Genomic DNA, 26,216 nt, shown 5'->3' on the forward strand with positions numbered 1-26,216 from the left:
GCGAACTTGTAGGGGGGCCCCAGCACGGTACTTGCGAGAATTACAGTGAGTATTACAGCATTGATTGATCTGCTGGTCATCACCAGTCACCAGGAATAGATAGATTGTCATGGACAGAGAAATGACGATGAAACAATCAACGAGGCGCAAGGTAGCATCAACATGTAATATCGGGTACTCGTATGTACACGTTACCTGTCCCTCCACCTGGCAGGTGACTCGGCGTGCACTCATTCGATCCTCGGTCTCTTTCAGGGGAGGGGGATCCTCTTTTTTTTTTTACCTCTCTTTTTTTTGTTCGTCTTCTCTCGTCCAATTTTTTTTCTTGGTGTCTTCCATGATTTTTTCCCTCTAAACAGTTCGTATTCTGGGGGGTCCCTGCATTGCCACTTTTGCCCCGCTAAGCCAAACCGGGCCCGAGCGGGCTTTGTTTATTCACCCTCTCCTGAAGTCCCGTGTGCAATCCGTACTAGCCCAACGGGTCCTTTGCCTGCGAACTGCGCAAAAAGTGCTTCGTTCTTTTGCTTCTGTCGCGACAATACGAGTACCTGTGCGGTGTCGCCACGGGGTACCGGTACTTGATGGCGCATGTACGGTTTAGTACTGTATCAGGTAGTAGTAGGCACTACTAGCTGAGTCGTAGACGCTTGGGCGGCCTCATCTTCGTATACCAGTACTCCGTATACCTACCTGAGACCGCTGTAAGAACTGGAACTTTAGCGGGCTGCCCGCGCTGAAAAAAGTTGCTTACAGAGGTCGGCTGGCATGCTGTGCATTTTGCCGGCCCCAGTACAGATACTTGCTCACCCGCCTGTCCGAGTACCCTTGGCGCAAGTACCGGGTACCCCAACGGAGTCTGCGTGGCTTCTCCGGAGTCCGCGTGTGCCTGCTGCGGCCAATGGCCAAACAACGGGCCGTTTCTCTCCCTCTGGCTCTTGTCGCCATCAAAGCCCCCAGCGCCTTTGAACTTGCTACTTCCATCCTAACCGACCCCTTCCACTCGCTTGTTTCACTCTCGCCTGGCACCTAATCGCCATCGCCAACGACATCATTCTTCATTTTCATTTCCCACAGCATTTGCACCACTATTTTCTTTTTTGTATGGTCTCATCCTTGGGCGACGCATAGTTTGGCCGAATCTCGAGTTCTCCCTTCAAAATGCGCCTGCCGTTGGCACTCGTCCTCGGCGCGCTGCTTGGAAGTGCCCAGGCAAGTGTTGTAATCCGACAGGACAACACCGGATCTTCCACCGCTCCCGGTTCGACCGATGAAGGATCTGGCTCGTCTACCTCTGCTCCGCCGTCCTCGACAACCCCTCCCCCGAGCTCGTCTTCCTCCAGCAGCAGCAGCAGCACCCCTGCCGACGACAGCACCACCACCGTCTTCGAGACCGAGACTGTGACGGGCCCTGGCGGCAAGACGGCGACAAGCACCAAGACTCTGACGACGACCATCACCACCACGATTGTCACGACGTCGACGGCTTTTACCACGACTACTGTTACGAGCAGCAACGCCGAAACAGCCACCACGACCGTCTTTGAGACCACCACAGTCTTCGAAACGCCCACGGCAGCGCAGAAGCGGGATTACAGGATTGCGCCCAGGACGGCAGTTGATGCTGTTCCCACCGAGGTTGTCGATGCCGACTACGTGAACCAATATCTGGCTCTGCGCGATTTGGAGGCGCGCGCCATCGTTACTGATGTCGTGACGGTGACCGTCGGAGGCGGCAGTGGCACCACCGTTGTCGACACAACCACCAAGACCGTCAGAGATACCGCAACCTCTCGTACCGTTGTTACCAGCACCATCACCCAGACGAACCAGGTCAATGCCAAGACGACAATTACTACGACTAGTACGTTGACCGTCACCTCGACTGTTGTTACCACCGGCGTCCAGGAGACCTCTACCGCCCCGACAGGCTCTGGTACCGGCGTTCCGGATGGTAACACCAGCCATAACAATGATAGTTCCGGCCTGTCCACCGGTGCCAAGGCTGGTATTGGTGTCGGTGTCGGTGTCGGTGGCGCTCTCATCATCGGCGCCGCCCTCTTCCTCATCCTGAGGCGTCGCAACCGCGGTCCCAGCCCTGATCACGACGACCTGGTTGGCGCTTCCGAGGTGCCGATCGGCGGCGGCGGCGTTGGCGGCGGAGCTGGTGGCGGTCGCCAGCAGCCCATGTCGGCTCACACCGCCAACGCAGCAGCTTTCCTGGCCCCCGGCCGCACCCCCGTCAAGCCCGCTCCCGAGGGTTACCGTGGTACTGCTTTGGGCGACGGACGTGCTGGATATGCCAAACCAGAGCCGTACGGTTCAGCCTACACCTCTCCTAGCCCAGCAACGACAATGGCCAACACCGTCAGCCCTGTCTCGTTCGATAGGACTAATCTTGCTTCTGCTCATGCTGATGCGGCTGAGCTGGGCAACGACAACGTCAACGCCGCGAAATGGAACAATCCCGAAGCTTCCGAAATTGACGGCAATGCTGTCATGAGCCACCAGAGCGGGCCTGTCTACGAAATGCCCACGCAAAACTACCACTAAGAGAAGAACAAAAAAAAAAAGGCATTGTTGGGGGCTTGAGACTAGAAACTGGACCGGCAAAGGGATGGCATGGCTCCCGACTGATTCGTTGGGAGGACCCATCCGCGGCCGCGGCGGGAACATACAAGGCATGTGTCTTTTGTATATACTGTCTATACCCGGCGTGTTCACCACGAACTAGGCTTAATTGCATGAGGAGTGGCTTGGTGATTCTAACAGACTTGGGGAAAGATTCTCGATTGATGTGATGTATGAAATTGACGCTAGAAGAAGGGCTATGCCGTTGGGAAGACGCGTGATGATGCTGGAAGAATCGACACATGTGATGAATGAAATTTCACAGGAACTTGGAGGGCAGACGGAAAGCCTTTTGTTTTGCCTTGTTTTGCCTTGTTCTGCGTAACCACTTTATGTATCTTTAATAATGGACCGTTTCAATTCACTGATTGCTTGGCCTGTTTTGGTTTTTCGCTTTGTTATTATTATTGTTGTTGTTATTGTTGTTATTATTTTGCCCTGCCTACTTATTGAATATGGTTTTTGAAGACGCGGTTCCTGGCCTAATGCGCAGCCATGCATTCCGCGGAGAAAAGCCGGCTGCGCCTCAGCCGCTTCGGCAAATTTCGAGGCCAAACTTTGAAAATAGAGTAAAAGAAGCTTATATGGGGTTAACGCGACTAGTGACGATGGACAACGCATGGCATTGGAATTGAGATAGCATGAGTCGTGCTATCCTTGGCCGAGATGGAGTGATGAAGCGATGAGAGTTGCAGCATTTTCTTTTGCTCTCTGCTTTAGTAGATGTAGATTAAACGAGGGTATCATGCTGCTAATGCGCACCAATTATATATATGAGAGAGAGACGGTGGACAAAAGACCTAGACATGGTACCTATTTACAACATTACTAAGGTCCCTACCTTGGTAAGTCTATAAGTCGCACAAGCAAAAGATCTTTGTCACTGGTTACACGTGCTCATGGCGAGATCTGTGAAGCGAGGAGAAAGAACTGCCGGTGGGCGATTACGCGAGCGGACCAGCATCACAGGGTGGGAAGCAACAATGCAACAATGCATGCCGAGAACTTGAATCGAGTCGATGTGTCTCTTTGCCGGGTTCTCTGCAGCAGGCAGGCATCACCGACATGGTTTACCTGGTACACACTAATGTATGGATTGCCCAATTGTTTGATGAATCGAAATGATAAGCCTCTTGATAAGCCTCTACGTACGAGTACATAATAGCCGGCAAGAGAAGCAAGAGCCGACTTCACCGTATCTATTCGAGGCAAGAGCCAAGGGAAAGAGCCAAGGGAAAGAGCCAAGGGAAAGAGCCAAGGCAAGAGAGGCTTTTATTCCCTATTATAATATTTTTTTTTGCCCAGGTCCGAAGTGCGGGCACGCTAGTTGATTCGCGGAACGGCGACTCACGCCACTATTCGCTTCAAGAGAGTCCCTTCCCTTAGGTAGTTTTTTTTCTGGGTCACGACTGTGACTCTTGGATTCTCGACGCTCGGGCGTTCGGCTTGTTTTCCTCTTCTTCTTTTCGTTTGCTTTTCGTGGTTCACAGAATCAGCTGGTATATCCTTGTTCATGACGGTAGAGTTTTATGAGAATTACTAATACCAGGGTCCGTTTTGAGACATTGTGACTCTTTGGGACCATGTCGTATTGAGTTCCGGGGTTTCCTCTTTGATTTCTGAGACATCTCGGCTTCTGCGAGTGGCTGGACGAAAGGACTCGAAGTTGAACCAAGGGGAGAAACCCTGCTCGCCTTTACCTTCTTAAGCGGTCTGTTCCCAAGGTTGTCATTTTCTTGCTAGAGAACGGCGAGGTTCTCCCGTTTCTTTGGCGACAAAGAGAAGCGCAGTTTGGCAGAGACACAGGAAGAGAGGATTCATAAATATGACGCCAGAAGAGGTGACGATAGGGACGGCGCCTGGTGAGGATGGAAAGAGGGTGCAGTCGCAGGATCCGGCCGCTGTGGAGTCGGACAACGAGACGCTGCTTCAAAGTGTCGAAGAGAAGAAGTTGGTGCGGAAGCTGGATCTCTACATTATCCCGCTTGTAATGGCATTGTATCTGTTTAGTTTCTTGGACAGGTAAGGCGTTCCGCCCTCGACTCTTAGAATGGGCTTTGTGAGGATACCGAAGAGAAGACAGGGATGACTGACAAGCCACAGAGTTAATATCGGCAACGCTCGATTATATGGCCTTGAGGAAGATCTCCACCTCTCATCCCAACAGTTTCAAGTCGCCGTTTCCATCCTCTTCGTCACATACCTCCTGTTCGAGGTGCCCTCAAATCTTGTTCTCAAGCTATTTACTCCACGACGGTGGATCGCATTCATCGTTACGGCATGGGGTGTCATTGCGACTCTTACCGGATTAGTAGAGTCATACGGCTCGCTCATCGTCTGTCGTTTGCTTCTGGGAGCTGTTGAGGCGGGCTTGTTTCCAGGTCTCAGCATCTATCTCACCTTCTTCTACACCAAACATGAGCTTGCCTTGAGAATAGGCTATCTCTTTGTCAGCGCTGCTATAGCGGGCGCCTTGGGCGGATTACTGGCCTATGGCATTGGACACATGGACGGTGTTTGCGACATGAGTGGATGGCGGTGGATTTTCATTATCGAGGGCATTCCAAGCGTGGTACTTGGAATCGTCACGTTGTATGCGCTGCCTAATGATGCGGCATCTGCGGATTTCCTTACCGAAGAGGAGAAGGTGTTGATGGAAGAGAGACACAAGCGGGAATATGGAAACACAGCTTCCAGCCGCGAGTTTAGCCAAAGAGATATGATGAAGGCTTTTACAGACTGGAAGGTATGGGCCTTTTCGTTTGCCCAGTTTGGGGTCGATACCATGCTCTACGGTAAGTATCTTGTCCTGAGAGAATACAAAAAGAGGAAGCCTTGACTAACCGACCATGATTCTCCCCGCATCCAGGCTTTTCAACTTTCTTGCCCACCATTATCAGTGCTCTCGGCCAATGGACTACCGCTCAAGTTCAACTTCTCACTATCCCATGCTACTTCCTAGGAGCAGTAGCATATATGAGCATGGCCATGCTATCTGATCGGCTCCAAATGAGAGGAGTCTTCTGCGTCATCTTTGGCATGATAAGTGTCGTTGGGTATGCCGTACTGTTGTCCGATTCGTCACCCGGAGTACACTACTTTGGGTGCTTTCTTGTTGCTGCAGGGCTCTACGTCGTCGTCGGTCTTCCAATTGCATGGGTAAGCCTTTAGACATCTCAAGGTAACTATTATGGAAACATTAACATCTGTAAATAGCTACCGACCAACACCCCTCGGTACGGCAAGAGAACAACTGCCACGGGGATGCAACTTACCTTTGGCAACGCATCCGGAATCATGTCCGCCTTTATATAGTAAGTTTAATGAAACATCCCTATCTATCTTTGCATACTACTGAATATATTTCTCTAACCACTATCCTCCAGCCCCGCGCTTGACAAACCACGCTTCATCCGTGGCCATGCCGTTTCTCTCAGCATGGTTGGCTTTGGCACCTGCATTTATGCCTTTCTATGGTTCTGGTTCTGGAGGGCAAATAAAAGCCGTGATGCTGGAGAGTTGAGTGAAGAGCACCAGGGGCTGCAAGAAGATGAGCTTAAGGAACTTGGAGACGACAGCCCTCACTACAGATACACGATTTAATGTGCACAATGAACCAACTCATGGATGCATCTGTTGGATAGAAGATTAACGCCCTGATCAAGCCTGATTTTTGTTTTCTTGCTCGCGGTAACTTATCCAACGCGATGGGTTTTGGAATTATAGTATACTTGCCAACGCTCTTATGGAACAGCTTAATGATTATGATAGAAACGAGTAATAACATGCTACGATGTTTGATAGCCAAAATTGCTTCTAGAAATTCAGAACTGGTATTACATGAATCCAATAGCTAGCTATGCTTTAAAACGACAAAACAATTCCAAAGCTGCAGATTATTCATCGTAACGTCGTGTATCATGACTTCTTCTTCCTTACTACCGGAAGCCACTTCTCCCTTGGCCGTGCCGGCCGCATCTCAACCTTTTCATCGTACAGTTGCCGTATATCATAGAGCACAAGATCCTGCTTCACCCGCTCGCCATCGGTGTACGCTCTCGTGAACCCTCGTCTCAAGTAGCGTAGTTCCTGGAAGCGTCTCCAAGCCGAATTCTCATAGTTCATGTTTCTCCTTTCCAGGAAGCTTCGCCATCGGCGGTACTCGTCCTCACGCGACCACAGAGCGTGCCATGGGTCGACGAGGGCTTGGGCGGAGAGGGATAGTGGGAGGAACGGCGTCCAGATGGGTCGGGTGATGGCTAGGAAGTTGAAGGCGTGCAGTGTGGCGAGTGGGAGAGAGGCTTGGGCTGGTGCGGGGAGAGGTTCTTCCTGAGTTGGTGAGCTGATGGTGAGTGTTTCGCTGTGTTGCTGTGGCTCCTCAAGGAAGCTTGGGCTGGAGGTGAGTTGTTTGTGGAGTCTCTCTAGGGTTTCTTGGATGTCTGGTGCGTTGATGTCTAGGTCTTTGCGGACCTCCACGGGGAACCATTTGTGTTGGTGTAGACTAATCATGTCCTTGTCTTTACAATCCGAGCACCACGAGTTCTCGCAGAGGGTGCAGTAAACGTAAGGATCGTAAATGCTCTTGTCGCAGACAAAGCACTGCTGTAGGGAGACCGAGCCCATGTAATATCCATCATCGTCCCATCGAACCTGAGGCCTCGTGAGTATGAACTCGACCAAAACCCTGGCATCTGCGTCGTATCCACCGCGCGAGAAGAGGAGTCCGGCGACGTAATCTAGCCCAAGGAGGTGAATTTCCATGCTACGACGGCCGGCCAAGAGCTCATCTATCTGAGAAACGATGAGTTTGTCCAGGTCGGGCAGTGCTTCGGGTTTAGCATCGAAATTGCCCATCGCGCAGTCAACGGGAGTGAGCCCAGAGAGGCTAGGCTGACCTACGACGGCGGAAAAGACGTCGTTGCCCGTCTCCTTGAAGACGGTGTCGCATACGGACAAGATTCGTGATACGATATGCAGGCCTTTTCGCAACGGAGCTAGGACAGGCAGAAGGGTGCCTCCCTGATAGTCCCTGTGGGTTAAATGATCCCACAAGCCCCAGCGCGGCTCGAGCAGCAAATCTATAATTGGCAGGATGTTTTTATTGCTTGAATGAGTAGCAACCTGGAGGGCCGTTCGCCACGACTCCTTGCCACCCGGGCCTCTCTGAGCACGCAGCGGATCGGCACCGTGCTCGAGGAGCCATTTGACGTGCCTGGCTTCAGCATCTATTATGGCCCATCCAAGGACAGTAAGCCCAGTCTCATTGTCAAGGGCGTGAAGGTCCAGGCCATTGTCTAGCAACAGTTGGAGGGTTTTGAAAGGCTTATCGCCCTTGGCTTCAAAGATCCGGCTGAAGGCGCTTGTAGTGCCAGAGCCGTTTGGAAGATACATTTCGGCTCCGGCGTCAATCAAGAGCTTCACCATGTCGAGATTGCCATGGCTGCAAGCAAATGCGAGGGGAGTGCAGTAGAAGACTGTAGGGACATTGATCATATGAGGCGCAGCTTCCAGGATCATCTTGACAATGTCCAAATCTCCCACATCACAGGCGGTGAATAACGGAGATTCCTTGTAGTAGTGGCTGACTTGGTCTACTTTGGCGCCCTTATCCAGGAGAAAGCGGACAACAGCTTTCTGTTTCCGATGGCATGCCGCAAAGAGGGGCGATTCAATCATGAATCCCTTTTCCAGCTGGAGATCGAGAAGCTTCGGCTCATGCTTTAGCAGGATATCGCACATCTCGACATTGCCTTTCCTGGCTGCCTTGTGCAAGGGCGATACTCTTTCGCCGGATGTGAGATAGATGCTCATGTCTGCTCCATGCTCCAGTAAAATGGACACAGTTTCAACATCGCCTTGGTCGACGGCACCTATTATACAGTGATCTTCGTTATCTTTGAAATAATTAACGTCAGGAGGGTGGCGTGACTCCAAGAGCTTCTTTACAATTTTGGGGATGGGAGGACCATCTCTCGTCACGGCTGTTTCAACCAAAGCAACGACGCCGTAGCCTTCTTCAATGGATGCATCTGCACCGTTCTGAAGAAGCAGTTCCACAATGGATTCCAGGCCGAGATCCACGGCATGGCCCAGCGCAGTATAGGGAAACCAGCTGCGCCTGAAATCGTTTACTGGTGCTCCATAGAACAATAGCAGCTCGACCATGGGCTTATCTTGAACAATAACGGCATCGTGAAGCGGCGGCACACTCACCATTGGTAGTAGGCCAGGATACGCTCCAGCTTCCAGAAGCCACTCCAACGCCGCGTAGTTGCGACTGTTGATAGCAAATCCAATAGCAGTGGTGCGTTTGATATGGAATCGTTCGGTCAGTGAGCTGACAGCATTCAGATCCAACCCAGGCCTTGAGAGCAAGACCCGAAGAAATTCTATCCTATCTGCACCATCGCTTGCAAGATGGATTGGCGCGAATCCAAGCATCGTGGTCTGATTAATGTCTGCAAATGGAAGAAACGCCTTGAACATGTCAAGTTTCCCGTCAAATATGCATCTTGCCAGGGGTGGCTCTCCACCCAACATCCATGCTTTTGCATCTGCGCCACGATCAATGAGCATCGTAACAAGCTGAATGTTTCCGGCAGAATATGCCCTTTCGAGTGGTGTAAACCCCCATGAATCCGTAATGTTGACCAAGGCATTGAACCTGAGCAGCAGCCGGGCAAGGTCGTATCTGCCGCGAACAGAGACGACGTGCAAAGGCGTGATACCGTGATCATCACTTATGTTTGGATTAACGCCATTGAGCAGCAGCGTTTCGACAACATTGTATACGTCTTGATTTTTCGCTTTAATACCCATCAATCGATCCGAGGTAAGACAGAGTGTGAGGGCCGTCCTTCCACCTTCGTCACGCGCATTCAAATCGACATTCCATTGTAGAATGTGCTCCACCATACCACGGTTTCCACTGAGCGCCGCTGCCATTAAGAGAGTATGACCATGCAGCCCCGTGATATCTGGCCACTGTCCCGCAAACCTGTCAGAGGGCCGTGCGTTTGGAAACGGTATGTATCGGGCCCAGTTTCCAAACTTGCTCTTCCAGGGGGCACGGGGAGATTCTGAAGCCGGGAAAAAATGCTGTATGACTGCAAGGCAGCCCTCTCGAACCATGGCCATTATCGGATCCTCGGTCCCTAGCATAGTTTCTTCGCTCTTTTCGCTAAGGAGCCATGACTTCCAATGAAGCCACGTCTGATACTGCGGGCAGTCAAGTGACAGAAACTTCTGCAGCAGCGGTATCAATTGTGGGCTGAGCGTTTTCAGCTTGGGGAGATAGGATAACCAGCATTGAGATGCGAAGCCGTAAAATGCAGCCGTCTTGGCCATTTTCTCTGCGGTGCCCTCTCTGTCAGTCCACGATAGAGGCAAGCGGTCGGAAAAGCGATCCTGAAGTAGATATGTAAGGCAAATAAAAGCCATATTGGTTTGCCTGTGCTCCAGGGAAAGGTAGTTGCTTAGATGGCTTCGAACAGAGGCGTGGACCGAAAAGATGAGGGAGTCCGCTGGGCTGACCCAGAATAGATCGCCACAGTACAATTGCATGGATTTGGCAAGGCTTTCCACCGGCATATCGTCTTGACCATACAAGCACTCTAGAATGCTGTCGAGTTGTTTGATAGAAAAAGCAAGACCAATTTCTTCGGAGGCTATCAAGGTGAGAACAGTGCGCAGATGCCTTTCGCTGTTGTTGGCGGATTGCAACAAAGGCAGCATCTTCTGCTCATAGAGCTGTGCTAGCTCGGTTGGAATGTAATCTTCTTGAAGCTCTTGGATCGGGTTCAAGCTGCACAATCTCTCAATTTCATCGGCAGCAAGTTTTGCATAGAGCCAATAAGCTCCTGCTTTTTGGATGGCTTGTTCCTTGATCTTTTGTATCAGGTCTTGGTCAGATTTTTGCCGAGTGTTAAATATCGCCAAGAACCTCTTGTCCAAGTATGTAGCGACGTCTTTCTTAAGATCTTGATCTGGCAGAGTGCAACACGAGGTAGTACTCGAGGCTGAATAGGCAGCGTCTGTCCATCGGCTTGTTATAACCAGCTTGACTTTTGTCGGCATCTCAAGTAAGGTGCTGCTGGAGCGATTCTCCAGCACAATCAGCTGCCTCAAGTGCTCTATCAAGGCGAAAAATTCAGTGAAATTGGCTGAAGGTGTTTGCTCAAGCCCATCCACAATCAGATATACTGTCCGCGGCGAGCAAACTTTCCGAAAGGCAGTCCATATCTCGGCATATGCAGATGGGTCGAGGCGAGCATTAGGATCATCTTTCTTACGGCGAAATTGAATAGGAACGTGCAAGAACCAGTCAGGCCACTCCTTTATCAGCTTCCAGGTGAAGTATTCCCAAATCGCTGGCTTCTCTTCCCCCTTTTGGCAGAAGTAACTCATGACGACGTCTTCTGGCTTGGAGGATTTGAGATGTGTATAAACAGCACGGGCTAGATGTGATTTCCCATGCCCGGGAGCCCCTAAATAGAAGATTGTGCCACACTTTGGATCCGTAAGCCAGTTTTTGTAGATGGCGCCATCCTTGAACCATTCGCATGTACCAGCAGCAACATATACCTCATTTCCGTAATTGAGGTCTGACCAGCCGCTCAGTGAGCGAAGAAAGTGTTCTCTGGAGGCGGAGTCTTCATCCTTCTTCTGGCGTTCACGGCTTCGACGGTCATCGTCAATCTTATTCCAAATCCTTCGTCGAGGCTTAATCACTGGAAAGTCGAGTCTCTTTATACCTGGGACTTCTTCAATAGGAAACGGTCGTTCCAAAATCCGTGATGGTGTGCGCGGGATAGAGGCAGGGACGGTAGGTACGGTGCGCTCTGACAATGTATCCACCAAGAACTGAGAAAATATCTGCATAAACTGCATGAATCTGTCGCTGAATATACTCGAAAACCGAGGCAATTCCTCATGGCTGCACTCTATTATGTGATCTGTATTGCCTTGCAATTTCTCTTTTTGGCATTGGAGAGGAACGACCTATGAAAGTATCAGTAAGAAAGTATTTTGACGAGGACAGCGGGTATACTTGCCAAAGCTCTATGAGAGTCGGCACTCGAGTCGATGGGTTTTGAGGGCAACTTCTCCCAAAAGGACAGAAGCCTCAGATAGGCAGGCTTACATGCGATGAAGGTAGTGTTGATGCGGCTCACTATGGAGACGAATTCCCTGACGTCTTCACTCCTGGCTCCATCCTTTGGACCAAAAGCGTCTATAGTTCCTCTGACTGATTGGAGTAGTGCCTCGGAATCTGTGTCGGCGTGTGGTGTGCCAAAGAAGACGACACCGGCCAACGCATTCTTGGTCCGCGGATAGGTTGGTGTCATGAAGCACAACTGAATCGCCTACAGTTACAATACAGCAAAGTTAACGACTTGGCCGGCCTATGCGAAATACGAACAGGTTTTACTGACTTTCTTGACAATGATGCCTCCAAAGCCGTGAGCAATGAATATCAAGGGTCTTCCCTAGCGGACAAAGTAAGAAAATGGTTCCAAATCATGCGTCACTAAGTATGGAGAGTCATACAGCGGATCTCTCGAGAGCTTGCTCTAAACAGCAAAGCAAATCGCTTGCATGGAAGGCCGGGCTTGAAGATGACAAATTTGCTTCTACGTCGCCATTGTAGCTGAAGGAGAAGATGCGGATCGGCCTCTTTATGCGAGTAATAAACTCTTCGTCCTTGATCCATATCTTGCCTGTGGACTCGTCATGCCATGTGGTTTCTGGATTACCGCCATATCCATGGACGAAGACGAGACTTGAGACATGTCGTTAGCCACGAGGTTGTGATATCATGAGCACGCGAGCCCAGAAGCAAGGCTGTTTCGACCAGGCACTCACTCAACGTGCGGGCTTGCGCGAGAGAGCCATATAAGTTCCAGATTGAAATGCACCATGTCAATATGTCGCAGAAGCCGTCACTGTGTGCGTTTACTGAACCCCTGGCAAAGGCAAAGGAAGGGCAAGTGGACAGTCACGATGCTCTCCAGAAGACGAACGGTGAAGAGGAAAACTCGAGGTTAGACAAGAGGTGATTGCCTTGCACAAGTGTTTTACAAGCTAAAAAGAGCCGCTTGCCAGTCGCATGACTGACGATGATGCCTAGCTGAGCCTCCAGCTGAAAAGCTTTGGTAGGACCAGAAGGCAGTCAGCCCTCTGCTATTGGCTGCATGATGGATTTGCCGACTAGCTGCCTGTAGCGCGCGGCCGTTGAGGCAGAGAAAGGCATCCATGCATGAAAAGGAAGCGGAGGCATCAGATCAAGGTGAAGGGAGCTGATTTGAAGCCTCCATCTCCGGCAGTACGAGTACGAGTACAACAGGCGTGAGAGGGCTCATGTTGTTGCGAGAGGCTGACGACTGGAAGGCGGCTGGGGGAAAGAAGAAATTCGAAGAAATTCGAAAAAAAAATTCAAGAAAAATCAAAAGCCAATCCGCCAAATCAAACAACGGCAAAAATTTGACCGGTCAGCCTTATCCGACGGGGCCTGTGCGTGCGTTCCAGATCCAGGGGAAGCGAAATCGAGTGTCTCTGGCGACGGAATGATGTGCAGAGTCTAGACTTTGAGCGACAGCCGATGGACGATGCGAAGCTCCAGAAGATGTGGCAAGAATGAAGCGAGACGGGCTGGACGGGCTGGACGGGCTGGACGGGCTGGACGGGCTGGACGGGCTGGACGGGGATCCGCACCCAGTTGCAGCCAGCAGGTTTTAGTGGTTCAATGCGGGACATTAGCGCTGTGGGCATTGACGCTCCAGCAGTACCTAGCTCCGCTGTACAGTTCCAATGTTAGCTCTCGCAGCCCGTGTGAGAGCCTAGGCTGGTGCATGTACAGGTATCCATCGCGCTAACTGATGGAGGGATGCCACTGTACTGTACGAGTACACCTATACAGTAGGTCGCTTCACTTTGATGCTGGTCTGGTGAGAAATGACTGGGCAATGCATCAATAGCATAGCATTTATGTGACTTACCAGCATGGATGCGACGTCCAAGAAGCTAGCGCCTGGAACCTGCATGTTGCGGGTTTTTGAATCTGACAATCAATCCACGAGAGTTTCGCTCTACCCCGCTTGCCTGCAGCCGGTGCTTCAAATCCATGCATCGCCAGAACCTTGAGAGCGGATGAGAAGCGCATCTCGATGGTCGCGGCGCCTCCCCGAGTCCCGGAGGAGGTGGGAGGAATGGGCGCTATGAAAGGGTGCATCACGATGTACACAAGCACGTAATTATATGTTCTCAATAGACTGCGTAAAGAGGCGCTGGCGATGGGGTGAATTGCGTCGGCCTTGATGGCTTCATGACATCTCATCCGCAGGGTGGCAGCCAAACATCCGGTTTTCAAGGTTTGGCTTGACTAATGGCACACGAGCCAACGAGTCAATTGGACGGAAGCAACGGCTCGAAATCCCATCCCGGTCACATTCAATGAAGCAATGATATCCTACAGACGGAGCGGGTGCTTGTTTTGATACGGATTAGCCAAGGAATGGTCTGCATTTTACTTTTGGTATGCATGAAACCTACTAACACGCCGTGCCTGAGATTGGTTCGATTGGCTTTCCCCATGATAACGGAAACCAGCTTCCCCTCGCCAGATAGCAATTGCTGCATATCTAGTATCTTGGTAAATTGTTTTTATTTATAAACAACTTGGCATCCCTGATTCCGACGATGCATGGATCGGATCAATGGTGGTGTCTGATTGCATTCTCCCTTCATTGACGCTGCCGTTGACGCCATCTTCTCCTCTCTGTGCTTATCTCTTGACGCATTGCTTGCAAAGATACAAGAAGAAAGCCACTCCCCCTTCTTTACTCGGACGTATTTATTTCCATTATCCACCTCGTGTCTAATTATTCCTTGACATTGTATCGTCGCATCTATACGTTCCTACAAAACACTCAGCGGGAAAACCACTCTCCATTCCACATAGCAACCGCCATAACATAAATACTCTCTTCTCTCAATCACACAACATGGTTTTCAAGCTGCTTAAACACCTTACTCTCTTGTTTGTCCTCCTCGGACTAGCCCTGGCTGAATATGGTGCCGTCTCCTCTGAGGTGACGGCAATATCTATTCATGGCCAGCGAGGCGACATTTTGACTTATCACGACAATTCATCTACCTTCAATGCCTCAACACCCGCATCACCATCCTCCATCAAGGCATCGTCTTTCAATATTGAGAGATCCCGATTAAAGGCGGACTTGACAAATCTCATACTGCAGGAGCCCGGATTCGCCCTCCTCAGTGTCACGTTTGTGCTCATGAGCGGAGGCATGATATTTTTATAGACACCTACGAGTGATTCTCTTTTTTTTATTTCGTATTAGCAGGTTATTATGTTTGCTTTTTTGGTGGGATGTCGAGAATATTTTGTGATTATTGAGGTGTTTCATTGTATTCGGAAAATACAGTACGGGAGGGAGGAGTGCTTGGCGTACGCGTGGCTTTGGGAACCAATTGCTTGATCTGATGACGGGAATTTTCTGTATTTGGACTTTATGGCTGCCAGAAATATCACGGGCATTACTCTTTGGCTACAATTACAGACGTGAAACTACAAAATACAGTGAATGCATTGAAGCAAATCTCTAGTACTGTACATGTGTATCTGTACTGTACTACATGTGCTTCGCCTCCCAGAACTCTAACATGGACAGGTCCCTAATATGGAACCTACCTATATACATGCACCTAAGTTACCCGGAAGCTATCCGCGATGTCGACGGTGTTTGGCAGCTTCACCAAGTACATGGATTTAGCGATGTGCCAAGTATGAAATACAGTTTCGGATCATGGCTTTAACAATTCTAGTGCGTAGAATGGCAGATATTAGAGTGTCGCTTGCATGTCGGTAGGTAAAAGAACCGTTGGCTGTCAGCTTTATAGTACTCTGGGTACCTACATGAAGAAAAAAGCAAATATACCGGTGGCTTGTTTTAGCACAACATGCACATGAAGATGCTAAGCTACCGATGGCTCCAGCCGAATGTCAGACCTCAAACCACCAATTGGCGGAAACTACATACGTCATGGGCGTACAGCCTCTGTAATTCTGGTACCGACACGACGAAGAGACAACCGCAGCAACAAAGAGGGTGACTGGAGATGGAGAAACCGCTTGCTTTTACCAAGCTGTACACATGCATGTAGCTTTTTGTCAGTGACGGCACAATCAACGTAGCTGAAGCTTGCCTGTATTAGCGTCTCGTTACTTCATGTTGCTACACGGCATGTAGGCATGTAAGTACATAAGCAGGTAAATGTGGGCAGTATAGTATAAATGCACGTGGATTCTTCAAGCTGTACTGTTTCGATATCACCCCAAACTGAGCTCATGGCATGGACCACGCTCCGCAGCCACAAAATCCAGAGCAGCACAGGCTGCGGAGTGACATTGGCGTAAGGCTGCAGTGAAAGCGAAACTTGCCCAGAGATCCGGACGCCTGGCCCACCCAAACCACCAAAAAAGGGTGGCGTGAAACGTCCCAGTGACATGCAACTCGACCTCAACATCATCGCTTTCAGTCTTTCCATCTCCTACGATTCTGCCAACTACACATCACCTACGCCATCTCGCCTCCCAGAGGCCCAAGACGCAAAGGGCCGGATCCAACGTCCAGATCCGACATCTCGCCCTCGACCCATCAAGCTTGCAGCTCTTCTCTCTTCTTCTCAGCTCCAGTCTCCCGCCTTGGCCTGTCGCAAATCAAACGACGGCAACCATGTCGGACACGGCAATGGCGCTGGCCAATCTGCCTCCCCCCGAGTCCAACCCCGAGACTCCATCGGAGATGCCGTATGTTGCGTCCTAGTAGAGCTCAGAAGCGCTGTGCTGACAAGCCCGGGAACCAGCGGCACGCCCACCAGCACCACGACGTCTCTGTCGGCCCTGTCGACAACCGCCATCAAGGACGGCCATCGCGGCCATTTCCATACGGGGCTCTTCAGCCGCGGCCACCAGCACAATCCATCCGCCACCAGCCTTGAGGCTGAGCGCGCCGACCGCATCTCGCGCCTGGCCGGCCTCGAGCGAGTGTCGACGCTGCGAGCGCCGCAGACGCCCAGCACCGGCCGCGCCTCGTCTCTGTCGCCGCAGACGACGCCGACATCGACAGCCGGCTTCCCACCCAACTATCCGTTGACGCAGCACCTGACGCCCGCATACTTCGACAGCAATGGCCAGCCCGTTGCCGTGACCAAGATGAGCACCGTCGGTACCGCTAGTGCTACTGAGAGCCATCCTAGAACGATTGGCGACCACGACGAGGATATCCTGAGCACCGACACAAACTACCGCGAGGCCGACTCCGTCACAAGCACCGGCGTCGATCATGATGCCATGGACGAGGATCTTGAGGGCCTCGGCGCCCACTCGACCGGCTTCGAGGACCGCATGAGCGACGACGGCTCGTCTCTCGTCGGCTTTGGCGAGGGCGCCGGCAGCACCGTATCCGGGCCCATCTACCACCGCCGTCCGGCTCCCGGCGCCGCATATCAATGGGGTCTCGAGCGGACCAACTCGGGCATGAGCGACGCCAGGCGAGATAGAGACTCGTACATGTCGGGAGGAGGCGACACGCCCATGAGCGCCGCCGCCGTCCAGGAGCGCCAACATGCCCGCATGATGGATGGCGTTGCCACAGACGGACCACCCACCAACCCAATTTCCCCTGATCAGGACGTATTCGTTGACACAACCTTTAGAGGGCCGGTCCCTGTTGGCCGTCAGCCTACCAGAGAAGCAGCGGAGAGGATCGTACAACGGCTGGACAGCGGCGAGTCTAGGGCGGGACCATCGGGTATGGGCAGCCCAGGTCGAGGAGGAGACAAGCTGGGCAGGTTCTACTTTGAAACTGACAAACCGGATGACTAACGAGGGAAATGGGAGGCTTATCGTCTTTATATTACTCTTCGAGTATATGTATGACTCTTCTTTTTCTTTTTTCTTCTTTTTCAATCTGGGAATTTGGGCAGGCAAACGGCAAAGGAACACAGCACCGCAGATATTCGGTCTACGGCGGTAAACAAATCACCTTGGAGGGGGCGTTGTATCACTACTTCTTTTCATTCTTCTTCCTTTGCCCCTTTCTTTTTCTTCGTGTATCCAGTTTCTTTTTTTCTTTTCTTTTCTTTTTCTTTTCACCAGTCGTCACGTTTGATATGTTTGACGGATCGGGAAATCGACCTGTGGGATGGTAACTTGGGATTGATCACGGATTTTCGGCTGAGCCGAGATGCTCTCCTACGTACACGCTCTACCTAGGATGGAATAAGAAATATATTGATAATTAAAGCATCACGCTATCTATTCGATCTACAAAGTACTTTTGTTTCTGAGAAGACAATAGGGGTAGTGAGGGCACCAAGTCTAAGATGAGGACAAGAAAAGCTGTATAACGGATAAAAACTAACTTCTAACAGAAAACAATGACCCAAACGAAGGGATTTTTCGTATCATCCTCTGTCAAACGTAATCTAACGCATCTAACCACCTCCTTTTAGTTGATATATAGCAAAACAAAACTCTAAGGCAATAAAAGCAATTCTCGGCTCGAACGAAAGTCCAAATGGAAAACCCAAAATGCAGGGGGATAGTGCGCAGCTGTAGAAAGATGGAAAAAAGACAACCAACATTTTGAGACAACGCCGTGGGCAAGAGCAAGAGCAAAAAAACAGAAAACAACAACAAAACAAAAAAAGACGTCAGAGACCCCCCGCCCCCCCCCCCGCCCCCCCCCCCCCCTCCTTTCCTCCCTCTCCCTCCAAAACCAGGCCATGTGCGATAAATGAAGCACTTTCAGTCCGCATGGCTGGCATGCTACCACCCTGTCCGTGAAACTCCAAACAACAAAATCATCCAGCCCTGAAAACCCATCCTCCTCGGTATGGAAAATAAAATATAAAATAATAAACCTGTAAAATAAAAAAGCCCCCCTTCCTCTCCTCTCTTCCCCGCGATACTGGTCGTAGTATCTAAGCGTGATTGTTAGAATTGACTAACGGTACTGGGTTCTATCCGGGCATAGATAGAGTGACTGCAGCGTTAAAAACGTGACCGTTTGAAACGTCGCGGAAAAAACGTATATATATTTTGTGAGGCCGCTAGGAGAGAAAACCCGGCCATGCTGTGTTGCGTGCTGTTTGAAATGAGTTCATCGCTATGAACCCTCCTTTTTTTTTTGTTTTAAAGAGTCTTTTATGAAAGAGGAACCATTACTGGGAACGTGACTTTCTAGAAAAGCGGACTGATTTGTAAAATCAAAACTCTTCAAAAAAAGAAAAAAAAAAAGGAAAAAAAAAAGAAGAAAAATCGTCATGAGATAAACCGGCTGAAAAAGGCAAAATCACCAACAAGCCTCATCATGTGCAGGGAAAGTCGAGACCCATTCGTCTCGCGACCCTTTGCCAATCCCAAACAGCCACCCAGTCGCCTTGTTCCATGAGTGCCCACACCTCGTCAAGCAATTCCAGGACGCGATCGCAGTTCTTCAAGCCTGTATACCCTCGCACTGCCCTGACGGCTGCTCGGATGCGATATCGCTGGTCGGGTTCGAAGCAAGCCGTTCCAATCACCAGGCACGGGATTAAAAGGAGAGTTTGTGACGGATCCGAAGGTTTGAATGATTCCAAGAGCGCCAGAGACTCGTCGACTGCCACCGTGATCCGCTTGTCATCCTGAGCCGGTCGACGGGCAGGCGGCGGAGAGGAGGGCCGCTGTCTCTGCGACTCGGACTGCAAGTCCCCTTCATGCATGGAGCTGGTTCTTGAGGGATGGCGAGAAGACGGAGCGCTGTGCGTCGTTTTCGAACGGGAGAAGGGATTGACCGCTCCCATGAGCGGAGAAGCAGCTGTGGTACCAATGGCCGCAGCCATCGAGGCCCGTCGCGGCTGTGGGGTCGACGGCATTGAAGAAAACACGGCCGTGGGCAATGAGCCAATGGTGCTGCGGCGGCCAGGCAGGGCCGAGGGAGGGTATATCGTCCGGAACAGATAGACCCATAGCATCTGCTTGTACAGCAGCCCGACACGATCACGGCTGTCACCAGACGGCCAGCGTGGCGTCCACTCCCTGATGGCGGCATCAATCTCGGCGGCCTTGTACAGACTGGTGTAGTCCACGAGGGGGTCAACAGCGCTGGCCATGTTGACGCGGATTACGTTTCGAATACTGGTAATCTCGGAGAGGTGTCGGAATAATCCATCAGCGACTCCCAGCAGGCGTGGAGGATGAATAGGCATCGTCGGTTCCCAGTCTTCCGACGCGAGACGCTCCGTCTTCTTCTCAGGGTACCAGAAGAGGTCGTCGGCGTAGATGTGATATTGGAAAAACTCCGTGATGAAGGTCAGAAAGTTGGTATCTTCTGGAGGCGAGTGCTGTACTAGGAACTTATACGCCTGCAGATGAACTCTGTGATCACCCCGTGGGTTGCCCTCGGCTCGAGTCTGGAGAAGTAGACACATCATCTGGCCGTACCGCGCAGCCAGAACCGTCTTGTACTCGGGGTCGTTCTTGTCCATCTCTTCATTCATCTCGGCATACATTCGTCTCATGCCCTCATCGTGGTGATACTCGGACCGTTCCTCCAGCGTCTTTTTGCTTGTAGATGGGTTGTTCTGAAGAATCTTCATTCCATAAGGCGTATCCCAGTCAATATGCTTGCTGCTAGCCGCAAGTATCGAGTGCATCAAGCCCTGATGTCGATTAGCGAGCTGCAGTATGATGTCTTTGAAGGCATTTTTAGCCTCTCCCTCGACCGTCAGCACGTTGCTGAAGTGGTTGACGTAGTGTTTCCAGAAAATCTTGTCCTCGGTGGTTTCAACGCCGTGAAAGATGGGCTGCATGGTTATGATGGGTAGGTTCTCCCAACGCTGTCGTTCTATTGCAAGGGTTAGTTATGTAGTTCAGAAGCCGTCGTGTGCTGCCATGCCCAGATTTCTTTGCTCCGAGCTTTGGTTCAACGTACCCTCTTCAGCCCTTTCCCTGCCGCTCTTCCAGACCTGCTTTTCATGATATCCCTCGCAGACGACAGCGTTCTTCTCACAGTTCATGCCTGTCGATTCAGTCATATGTTAGCTTGAGTGGACCACAACGCCTTGTCGAATTGAGAAGAGCTTGCATACATCTTGGTTTTGCCTCATCGCACTTCTTCTTGCGCTTCCTACAAGTGATGCACCCAGTCTTTGAACGGCCCTTGGTAACTTTATTCGCATTGACTATCGGGGTCAAGGGATGCTTCCTTGGTCGTCCGCGGGGCCTCTTTTGCTTGAGCTGGGAGCCTCCCAGTAGCTCGTTCGGCGGCGTTTGCGACAGAGGGACTGCGATTACGTCTTCCAAGTTGATATCATCGTCGATCGGTTCCAGCTTTGGAATGGTGAGTGCTTCGTCGGAGCCTTGTTCCCATTGCTCCCAGTCTTCTTCGCCCTCATCTGGATTGGCATAGCCGGCGTTCCAAGAGTCTACACAGGACGACGATGACGACGATGCGGAATTGGTCATGGGAGGGACGGACGAGTTGTCCAGGTTGGCGTCGGTATTGGAGCTCACCGGCGAGAGCTGCCCCATCTGAAGAGGTGCCGTGGAGACGCCTGCTCTCCATGCGGTCTCGGTAGGCGAAGGCGACGGCAACACCATCCCATCGTAGGACCCTTCATCGGGGGACATGCTGTTATCGTCTGACTGGGTAAAGTCTTCGTTCGTCACGATGGCGAGCGTATGTTCCATTATACGTCAATAGCAAGCACATGCCCAATCGAAGATGGATTCCGAGAAAAAGCGTTGGCACGTGGAATAGATTGTGTGAAGAGACAAGAGGTTGGAAATGTAAGAGATTGAGAGAGAGACTTGAGAGGCAAGAATCAATGGCGATTCAAGATGACACAAGCTCTTCGCTCTTTTTACTCTATCACTTTTTTTTTTCTTTCCCCTTGCAGGCGGCGTAGAAACTCAAGTGTGGAGGCCGTCAGGCAGGAGTGGCTGTTCGTGCTAGTATCACGTTGGGTAATTCATCGACATCGGCACTGGAGATGATCAGAGGGATTGCTGGCCGAAATGCACGGTGCAAGCGAAGATCGTGGCGAACAGAGAGAAGTAAGGATTGGGCGGCATGGAGGGGTTGTGGTGGAGGAGAGGTCTTATTTGGCCAAAGACAGGGTCTAAACGGCATCCGTTTAAATCATATACATAAGATCCTCTCATGAGAACCATCCGTTAATCGTGTATGAGCTCTCCTCTCCTCCTCCCCCCCACAGCCATCCATCTGGCCCCCAGACCTGGGTGAGGTTGGGAACACACCACACCTAGGGAAGGGGGCGTGTGGGATTCCCTCGAAAAGCGCGAAGCTACTTGTACTAATCACAACCTCGCCTGTACTCGTACTTTGTACATGCATGCATTCGCCGTTCTTCCCCTAAAGCTGCTACGACTCAAGAGCTGTTGTGCCGTCGCTCCCGTGGGCAGACGATTGTGATGGGGGTACAAGCCAGCTTTGGGCTTAGGATTTGGTTGATGGGAGGAGCAGTAGATGACATCTAGACGGGGTCGAGGCCTTGGCACCTATCTCCACCTCCAAACCCACACATTCCCTATCCTAGCGTCGGCCAGCAGTCCCTGCAGAGAGACGTGGAGGTACTCCCCGGTACAAGAAGCCTGGTCGGTAGGGGCCAAGTAGCTGCTCGTTATACTCGTACCGGGTTGGAGAGCTGCGAGTGCTGGGGGAGGGACGTGCCGCACCCCTGCGCTCTGCTCTTGTCGTGGTGTCTTGTCTCTTCTCAGGAGGCCCCGCTTAGCTGGACAATTCCAGCTTCTTAATTGTGCTAGAGTTAAGCACAAGCACTCGTCTAATGGAGCTGACCCTTGTGAGTCTGGGAGCTGAGGCTGGCCTGCTGGCTAGTTCCGTCCAGGGAGCGAGATCCAACGTCGGCCTTTGGTGAGAAGAGCATGGGTTGCAGGGCCTTGACGCCCAGTGTGCTTCGGGAATGTGGCACGCTATATGGGGAAGCCATTGCTGACGCCATCTTCTGGCCCGTCAACGTGCAACGCGGTGTCTGGGAGAGGCGTGACGGTGCGAGTACTCGTAGGCACAAGCAGTAGGCCGTTTGTCCACAACTGGCCTCCCTCAACCCCCCGGCTAGACTCTGCGGCGAACAAGCATCAGAAAGGTTGCTTCCGACATAGCGTCCTGTATCATGATATCATTGCTCGCGAGTCCAGGGTGTGTCAGGTAGCAGGACGTGATTTGTGGACGGGGGGTGCGGGCCACCGTCCCCGCCGCGGTTTTGCTTTTGCAGCCCTACTCGCATTTTGGCTCACTGTTTAAGCAGCCAGCGCGCATAATCATGGTCGTCGGCGGCGGAATGCTTTCTTGTCCTCTCCTCTCCTCTCTCCTTGCATTCTCTCGGGAGCCATTCGCCATTGCCGCGGTGCGTGTGTACAAGTATGCGTGTGTGTGTGAAGAGGTGTGTGTGTGTGTGCCCTTTAGGCAGGGACACAGGGCCACTCGACGTCTACTTGAAGCTGCGGCGGCGCGTTGTTCAGGCCCAGACCGACAGATTGATGGCCTTGATGGGATTTGATTAGCTTATTAGTGGCTGGCTTATTTTCGCCCTTTTCTTCTTCTTCTTCTGGCCGCGTGTGGCTGTTGCTGGCGTAACGATTTCAGCCAGGCCCAGTCGAGATGCTTCTGTCGTAGCACCTAACTGACGGCACTACGAAGGGACAGGGATTGATGCCCATCGTCCGTCCTGCGCTGCTGCATGGCTCGATATCTGCACTCGTACTCCTGCTGCTGCTCGTATGCTAGTACTTCGTGGCATACCAACAGCCGTAAGCTGTCGTCGTACTCCGTACGGCTATCATTAGGCCATCGTCGCTGGGAGCTGGCAAAAACGTGCGTGGCTGAATTGGGTGCCCTGTCATGGACCAGACGGCTCCTCACAGAGCTCGGAGCTAATTCAATAGCGACCCAGTAGTCGGCGGCAATCCCTGCGCGGCTTGGCAGGTCGTGGCGTGATGACTTGAGAGGATTCATGCTCATTTTGTTGTTTCTTTCCGCGTTCTTTTGCATGGCGTCGGCAATCCATTGTGAGGTCAAGGTGAGGCCCCTCCTCAAGAAGAATGAGAAGTGACGACTGATGTTTCCCCAAGGCTGCTCAGTCACTGCCTCAGGTTGTCTGAGTTTGCTGCGAGTACAGTACGAGGACTCACGCATGGGCAAATCTACAAACTGTGCAAAGTACTGGATGTACCTGCTAACTACTTTGGTAGTAACTGCAGGAAGGGAAGCATTAGTACGAGATTTGGCGCCTCAGGACACTGAACTTAACCGTAAATCCATACTTTAGCACTATCGACACCGTACATGTAGGTACGAGTACAGGTCGGGTATATGTAGCAACAGCTTGCCTGAAACCAAGCTGTCATGTCCGAGTACCTTTACGGGCTGTCTTCCAGCTGCAAGGCTTCCCCGAGCACATGCATGTGTACAGTACATATCCCCAAGACAGTCCCATATTACTATACGCCTTTGCTCATACTGTACGAAGTACGAGAACGCTCCCGTCTTGTTAATTGGCTGATATGATAGGCGTCTGCTGTAATCAGTCTGTGCAGACATGTACGCCCAGCTGTTGACGCTATCATCGTGGCCTCTCATGGACGCTAGCCAGGGGCCAGTCAGTTGGGTCTCTCCCCTCTCATATTACCGCCGGGCCAAGGTCATAAACAGGCTGGTCTCCGGGCTACGGAGCTTCTCGTGCCGCCAACCAGAGAATCCAGGATGATCAGAGCGTTGCATCGCTCAGGCGGAACGGTTAGTCATTTGGTTTAATTTGTACCTGGAAGGCTAAGGGAATCGCGGCGTATGCGGGATGATGATGGAGGAGCCTCCCCGAAATAAAACATCAGCATGCCCGTCCGTACCTGTATGCGGTTTTGCCACCGGTACCTGTGTCTTGGTTTTTTGATTTTTCTTCGCTTTCAACTACATCTGATGTACAGCGAATTTGCCAACACTGACATGCGCCACCTACTAAGGTAGGTCGTGATTCTATCGACTCTTACGTACGGCCTACATATGTACATGTACACCACGTCACAGCCTGTCCTCGAGCGTGATCAAAACTACCGCGCACGAAATGAGAGCATATCCGTACGAGGTCACGATCCGTACCAGAGCCCCTGAGCTGAGCCTCCCTGGTCCGCGCTGACTTCCACGATGAACACTTTGTAGATCATTATCTTATCAACCGCTGGAGCAAAGGCCCATGAGCCCACTGTCTAACAGGCAATCCTACGCACGTCTGTGCCATTAAAAGCTAGCAGGCGAGATCGAGCGGAGAAGGGCCATCAGGAGACCTGGTGCTGCTTGTCCTAAATCAAGACGGTACGCTCCGAGCAAACCCCCACGAGGCGTGGGGCTGGCTGATCTGTGTTGGCCGCTCGGAAGTCGCAGCTGTTCTGCAAATGAGGAGATTGGCCAATGCTGGACCTTGTCGTGGAAGCAGCGAATACGGTTTCTCCGTTCAAAAGACGACAGCCAGGACCCTGGTCAAATCCAGGCACGATAACAGCCATCTCCACGACTACATGTACGAGTACCTGTATACTGTACTGTCTACTAATCCCGTAGGCTGCGAGGAGGAAGCATGTTCTCCTCTTGGCAACGGAGCAAACGCAATGGGAAGGCTTACTGCCTTACATATGGAATACCTATAGATAGCATCGTGATACTGAGAACAAGATCGTGTCAGTCTGATGCTGTGCTCGATTCTATGCACAGCTGGTTGATATCCCGTTGCCGCGACCTCAGTATAGAGTATGCCAGGCTCCGTATGCAATTCGAGGCAGCACAGAGAAGCATTGTAGCATCTTGCCGTTAGGAGCTGCCACGCGTCCACGATCCATACGAGTGTATCCGTACCAGCCGCTCGTCCCAAACGGCACGGCTGATAATACTGCTTCTCCAGACGCCTAGACGACGCCCCTCAAGTGAGCCGTGCCTCAAGATTCACCAGCAAGTCTGGCTAGCGACTGGTTAGAAGCGGGCGCAACGGACCGTGTAGAGACGCTAACGGCTGAAGCCATCATCTGGTCCCCGCAGTCATCAGCGTCCTGACGGTGATCGTGTTAGTGTTGCGGCCTGGGTACTCCGTACTTATCCCACGGACAGAGCCTCGAAACTTGCAAGGTGTTACTAGTTACTAATAAGACCTGCTACGATTCCGGTACCAATGGAACCATCAGCTTTTGACGCCAGCTCTCCCCCAGCTTACAGATTTAGCCTCTATTCTCCACGCTCGCTTTGACCAGTAGACGGCTGCATTACCGAGCTCCAAAGTCAGCAACGCTGGCAACGAAGGATATGTCACGCTATGAAGCGAAAAGCTGCCACCTGCCGGCCGTAGTATTGTTGGCAAGAAATTGAAAGCAAAGGCAGGCATAGAATCAAAAGCCGCAACATTCCGGTAGGTGCCAGTACGAAGGAGCGCAAGTGACAGGTTATCAATCACATCCCATACGACCCTGTGAAATGTATGTACGAGTACTGTAGGAGTGT

General features: G+C 51.6%; 7 protein-coding genes across 7 annotated transcripts; 4 read left to right on the plus strand and 3 right to left on the minus strand.

The window, feature by feature from the left end:
- Positions 1 to 999: 999 nt before the first annotated feature.
- On the plus strand, positions 1,000 to 2,654 carry TRIVIDRAFT_215886 (uncharacterized protein; the record flags this gene model as incomplete). Its single annotated transcript, XM_014102497.1, has 1 exon — positions 1,000 to 2,654. One exon carries the CDS (start codon positions 1,159 to 1,161, stop codon positions 2,548 to 2,550), a length of 1,392 nt encoding a protein of 463 aa, XP_013957972.1.
- Positions 2,655 to 4,453: 1,799 nt separating this feature from the next.
- On the plus strand, positions 4,454 to 6,231 carry TRIVIDRAFT_36666 (uncharacterized protein; the record flags this gene model as incomplete). The annotated part of the gene is made up of 6 exons (XM_014102498.1): positions 4,454 to 4,650; positions 4,732 to 5,331; positions 5,357 to 5,388; positions 5,498 to 5,787; positions 5,845 to 5,942; positions 6,015 to 6,231. The coding sequence occupies 6 exons, from the start codon at positions 4,454 to 4,456 to the stop codon at positions 6,229 to 6,231; spliced, it is 1,434 nt and encodes a 477-aa protein (XP_013957973.1).
- Positions 6,232 to 7,989: 1,758 nt separating this feature from the next.
- Positions 7,990 to 9,414, minus strand: TRIVIDRAFT_4545 (ankyrin repeat protein; the record flags this gene model as incomplete). Its single annotated transcript, XM_014101936.1, has 2 exons — positions 7,990 to 8,498; positions 9,033 to 9,414. Coding segments are annotated over 2 exons (891 nt in total), but the record flags the coding sequence as incomplete, so codon positions are not given.
- Positions 9,415 to 14,630: 5,216 nt separating this feature from the next.
- Positions 14,631 to 14,951, plus strand: TRIVIDRAFT_221017 (uncharacterized protein; the record flags this gene model as incomplete). Its single annotated transcript, XM_014102499.1, has 1 exon — positions 14,631 to 14,951. One exon carries the CDS (start codon positions 14,631 to 14,633, stop codon positions 14,949 to 14,951), a length of 321 nt encoding a protein of 106 aa, XP_013957974.1.
- A 1,449-nt stretch (positions 14,952 to 16,400) lies between these two features.
- Positions 16,401 to 17,536, plus strand: TRIVIDRAFT_36635 (uncharacterized protein; the record flags this gene model as incomplete). Its single annotated transcript, XM_014102500.1, has 2 exons — positions 16,401 to 16,459; positions 16,516 to 17,536. The coding sequence occupies 2 exons, from the start codon at positions 16,401 to 16,403 to the stop codon at positions 17,534 to 17,536; spliced, it is 1,080 nt and encodes a 359-aa protein (XP_013957975.1).
- Positions 17,537 to 19,023: 1,487 nt separating this feature from the next.
- Positions 19,024 to 21,139, minus strand: TRIVIDRAFT_114564 (uncharacterized protein; the record flags this gene model as incomplete). Its single annotated transcript, XM_014102501.2, has 3 exons — positions 19,024 to 20,540; positions 20,628 to 20,714; positions 20,785 to 21,139. Coding segments are annotated over 3 exons (1,959 nt in total), but the record flags the coding sequence as incomplete, so codon positions are not given.
- A 1,361-nt stretch (positions 21,140 to 22,500) lies between these two features.
- Positions 22,501 to 23,696, minus strand: TRIVIDRAFT_63815 (uncharacterized protein; the record flags this gene model as incomplete). The annotated part of the gene is made up of 3 exons (XM_014102502.1): positions 22,501 to 22,841; positions 22,973 to 23,135; positions 23,364 to 23,696. 3 exons carry the CDS (start codon positions 23,694 to 23,696, stop codon positions 22,501 to 22,503), a joined length of 837 nt encoding a protein of 278 aa, XP_013957977.1.
- Between the last annotated feature and the right edge of the window lie 2,520 nt (positions 23,697 to 26,216).

This window comes from Trichoderma virens (genome assembly GCF_000170995.1).
Source record: "Trichoderma virens Gv29-8 chromosome Unknown TRIVIscaffold_5, whole genome shotgun sequence".
Lineage (NCBI taxonomy): Eukaryota > Fungi > Ascomycota > Sordariomycetes > Hypocreales > Hypocreaceae > Trichoderma > Trichoderma virens.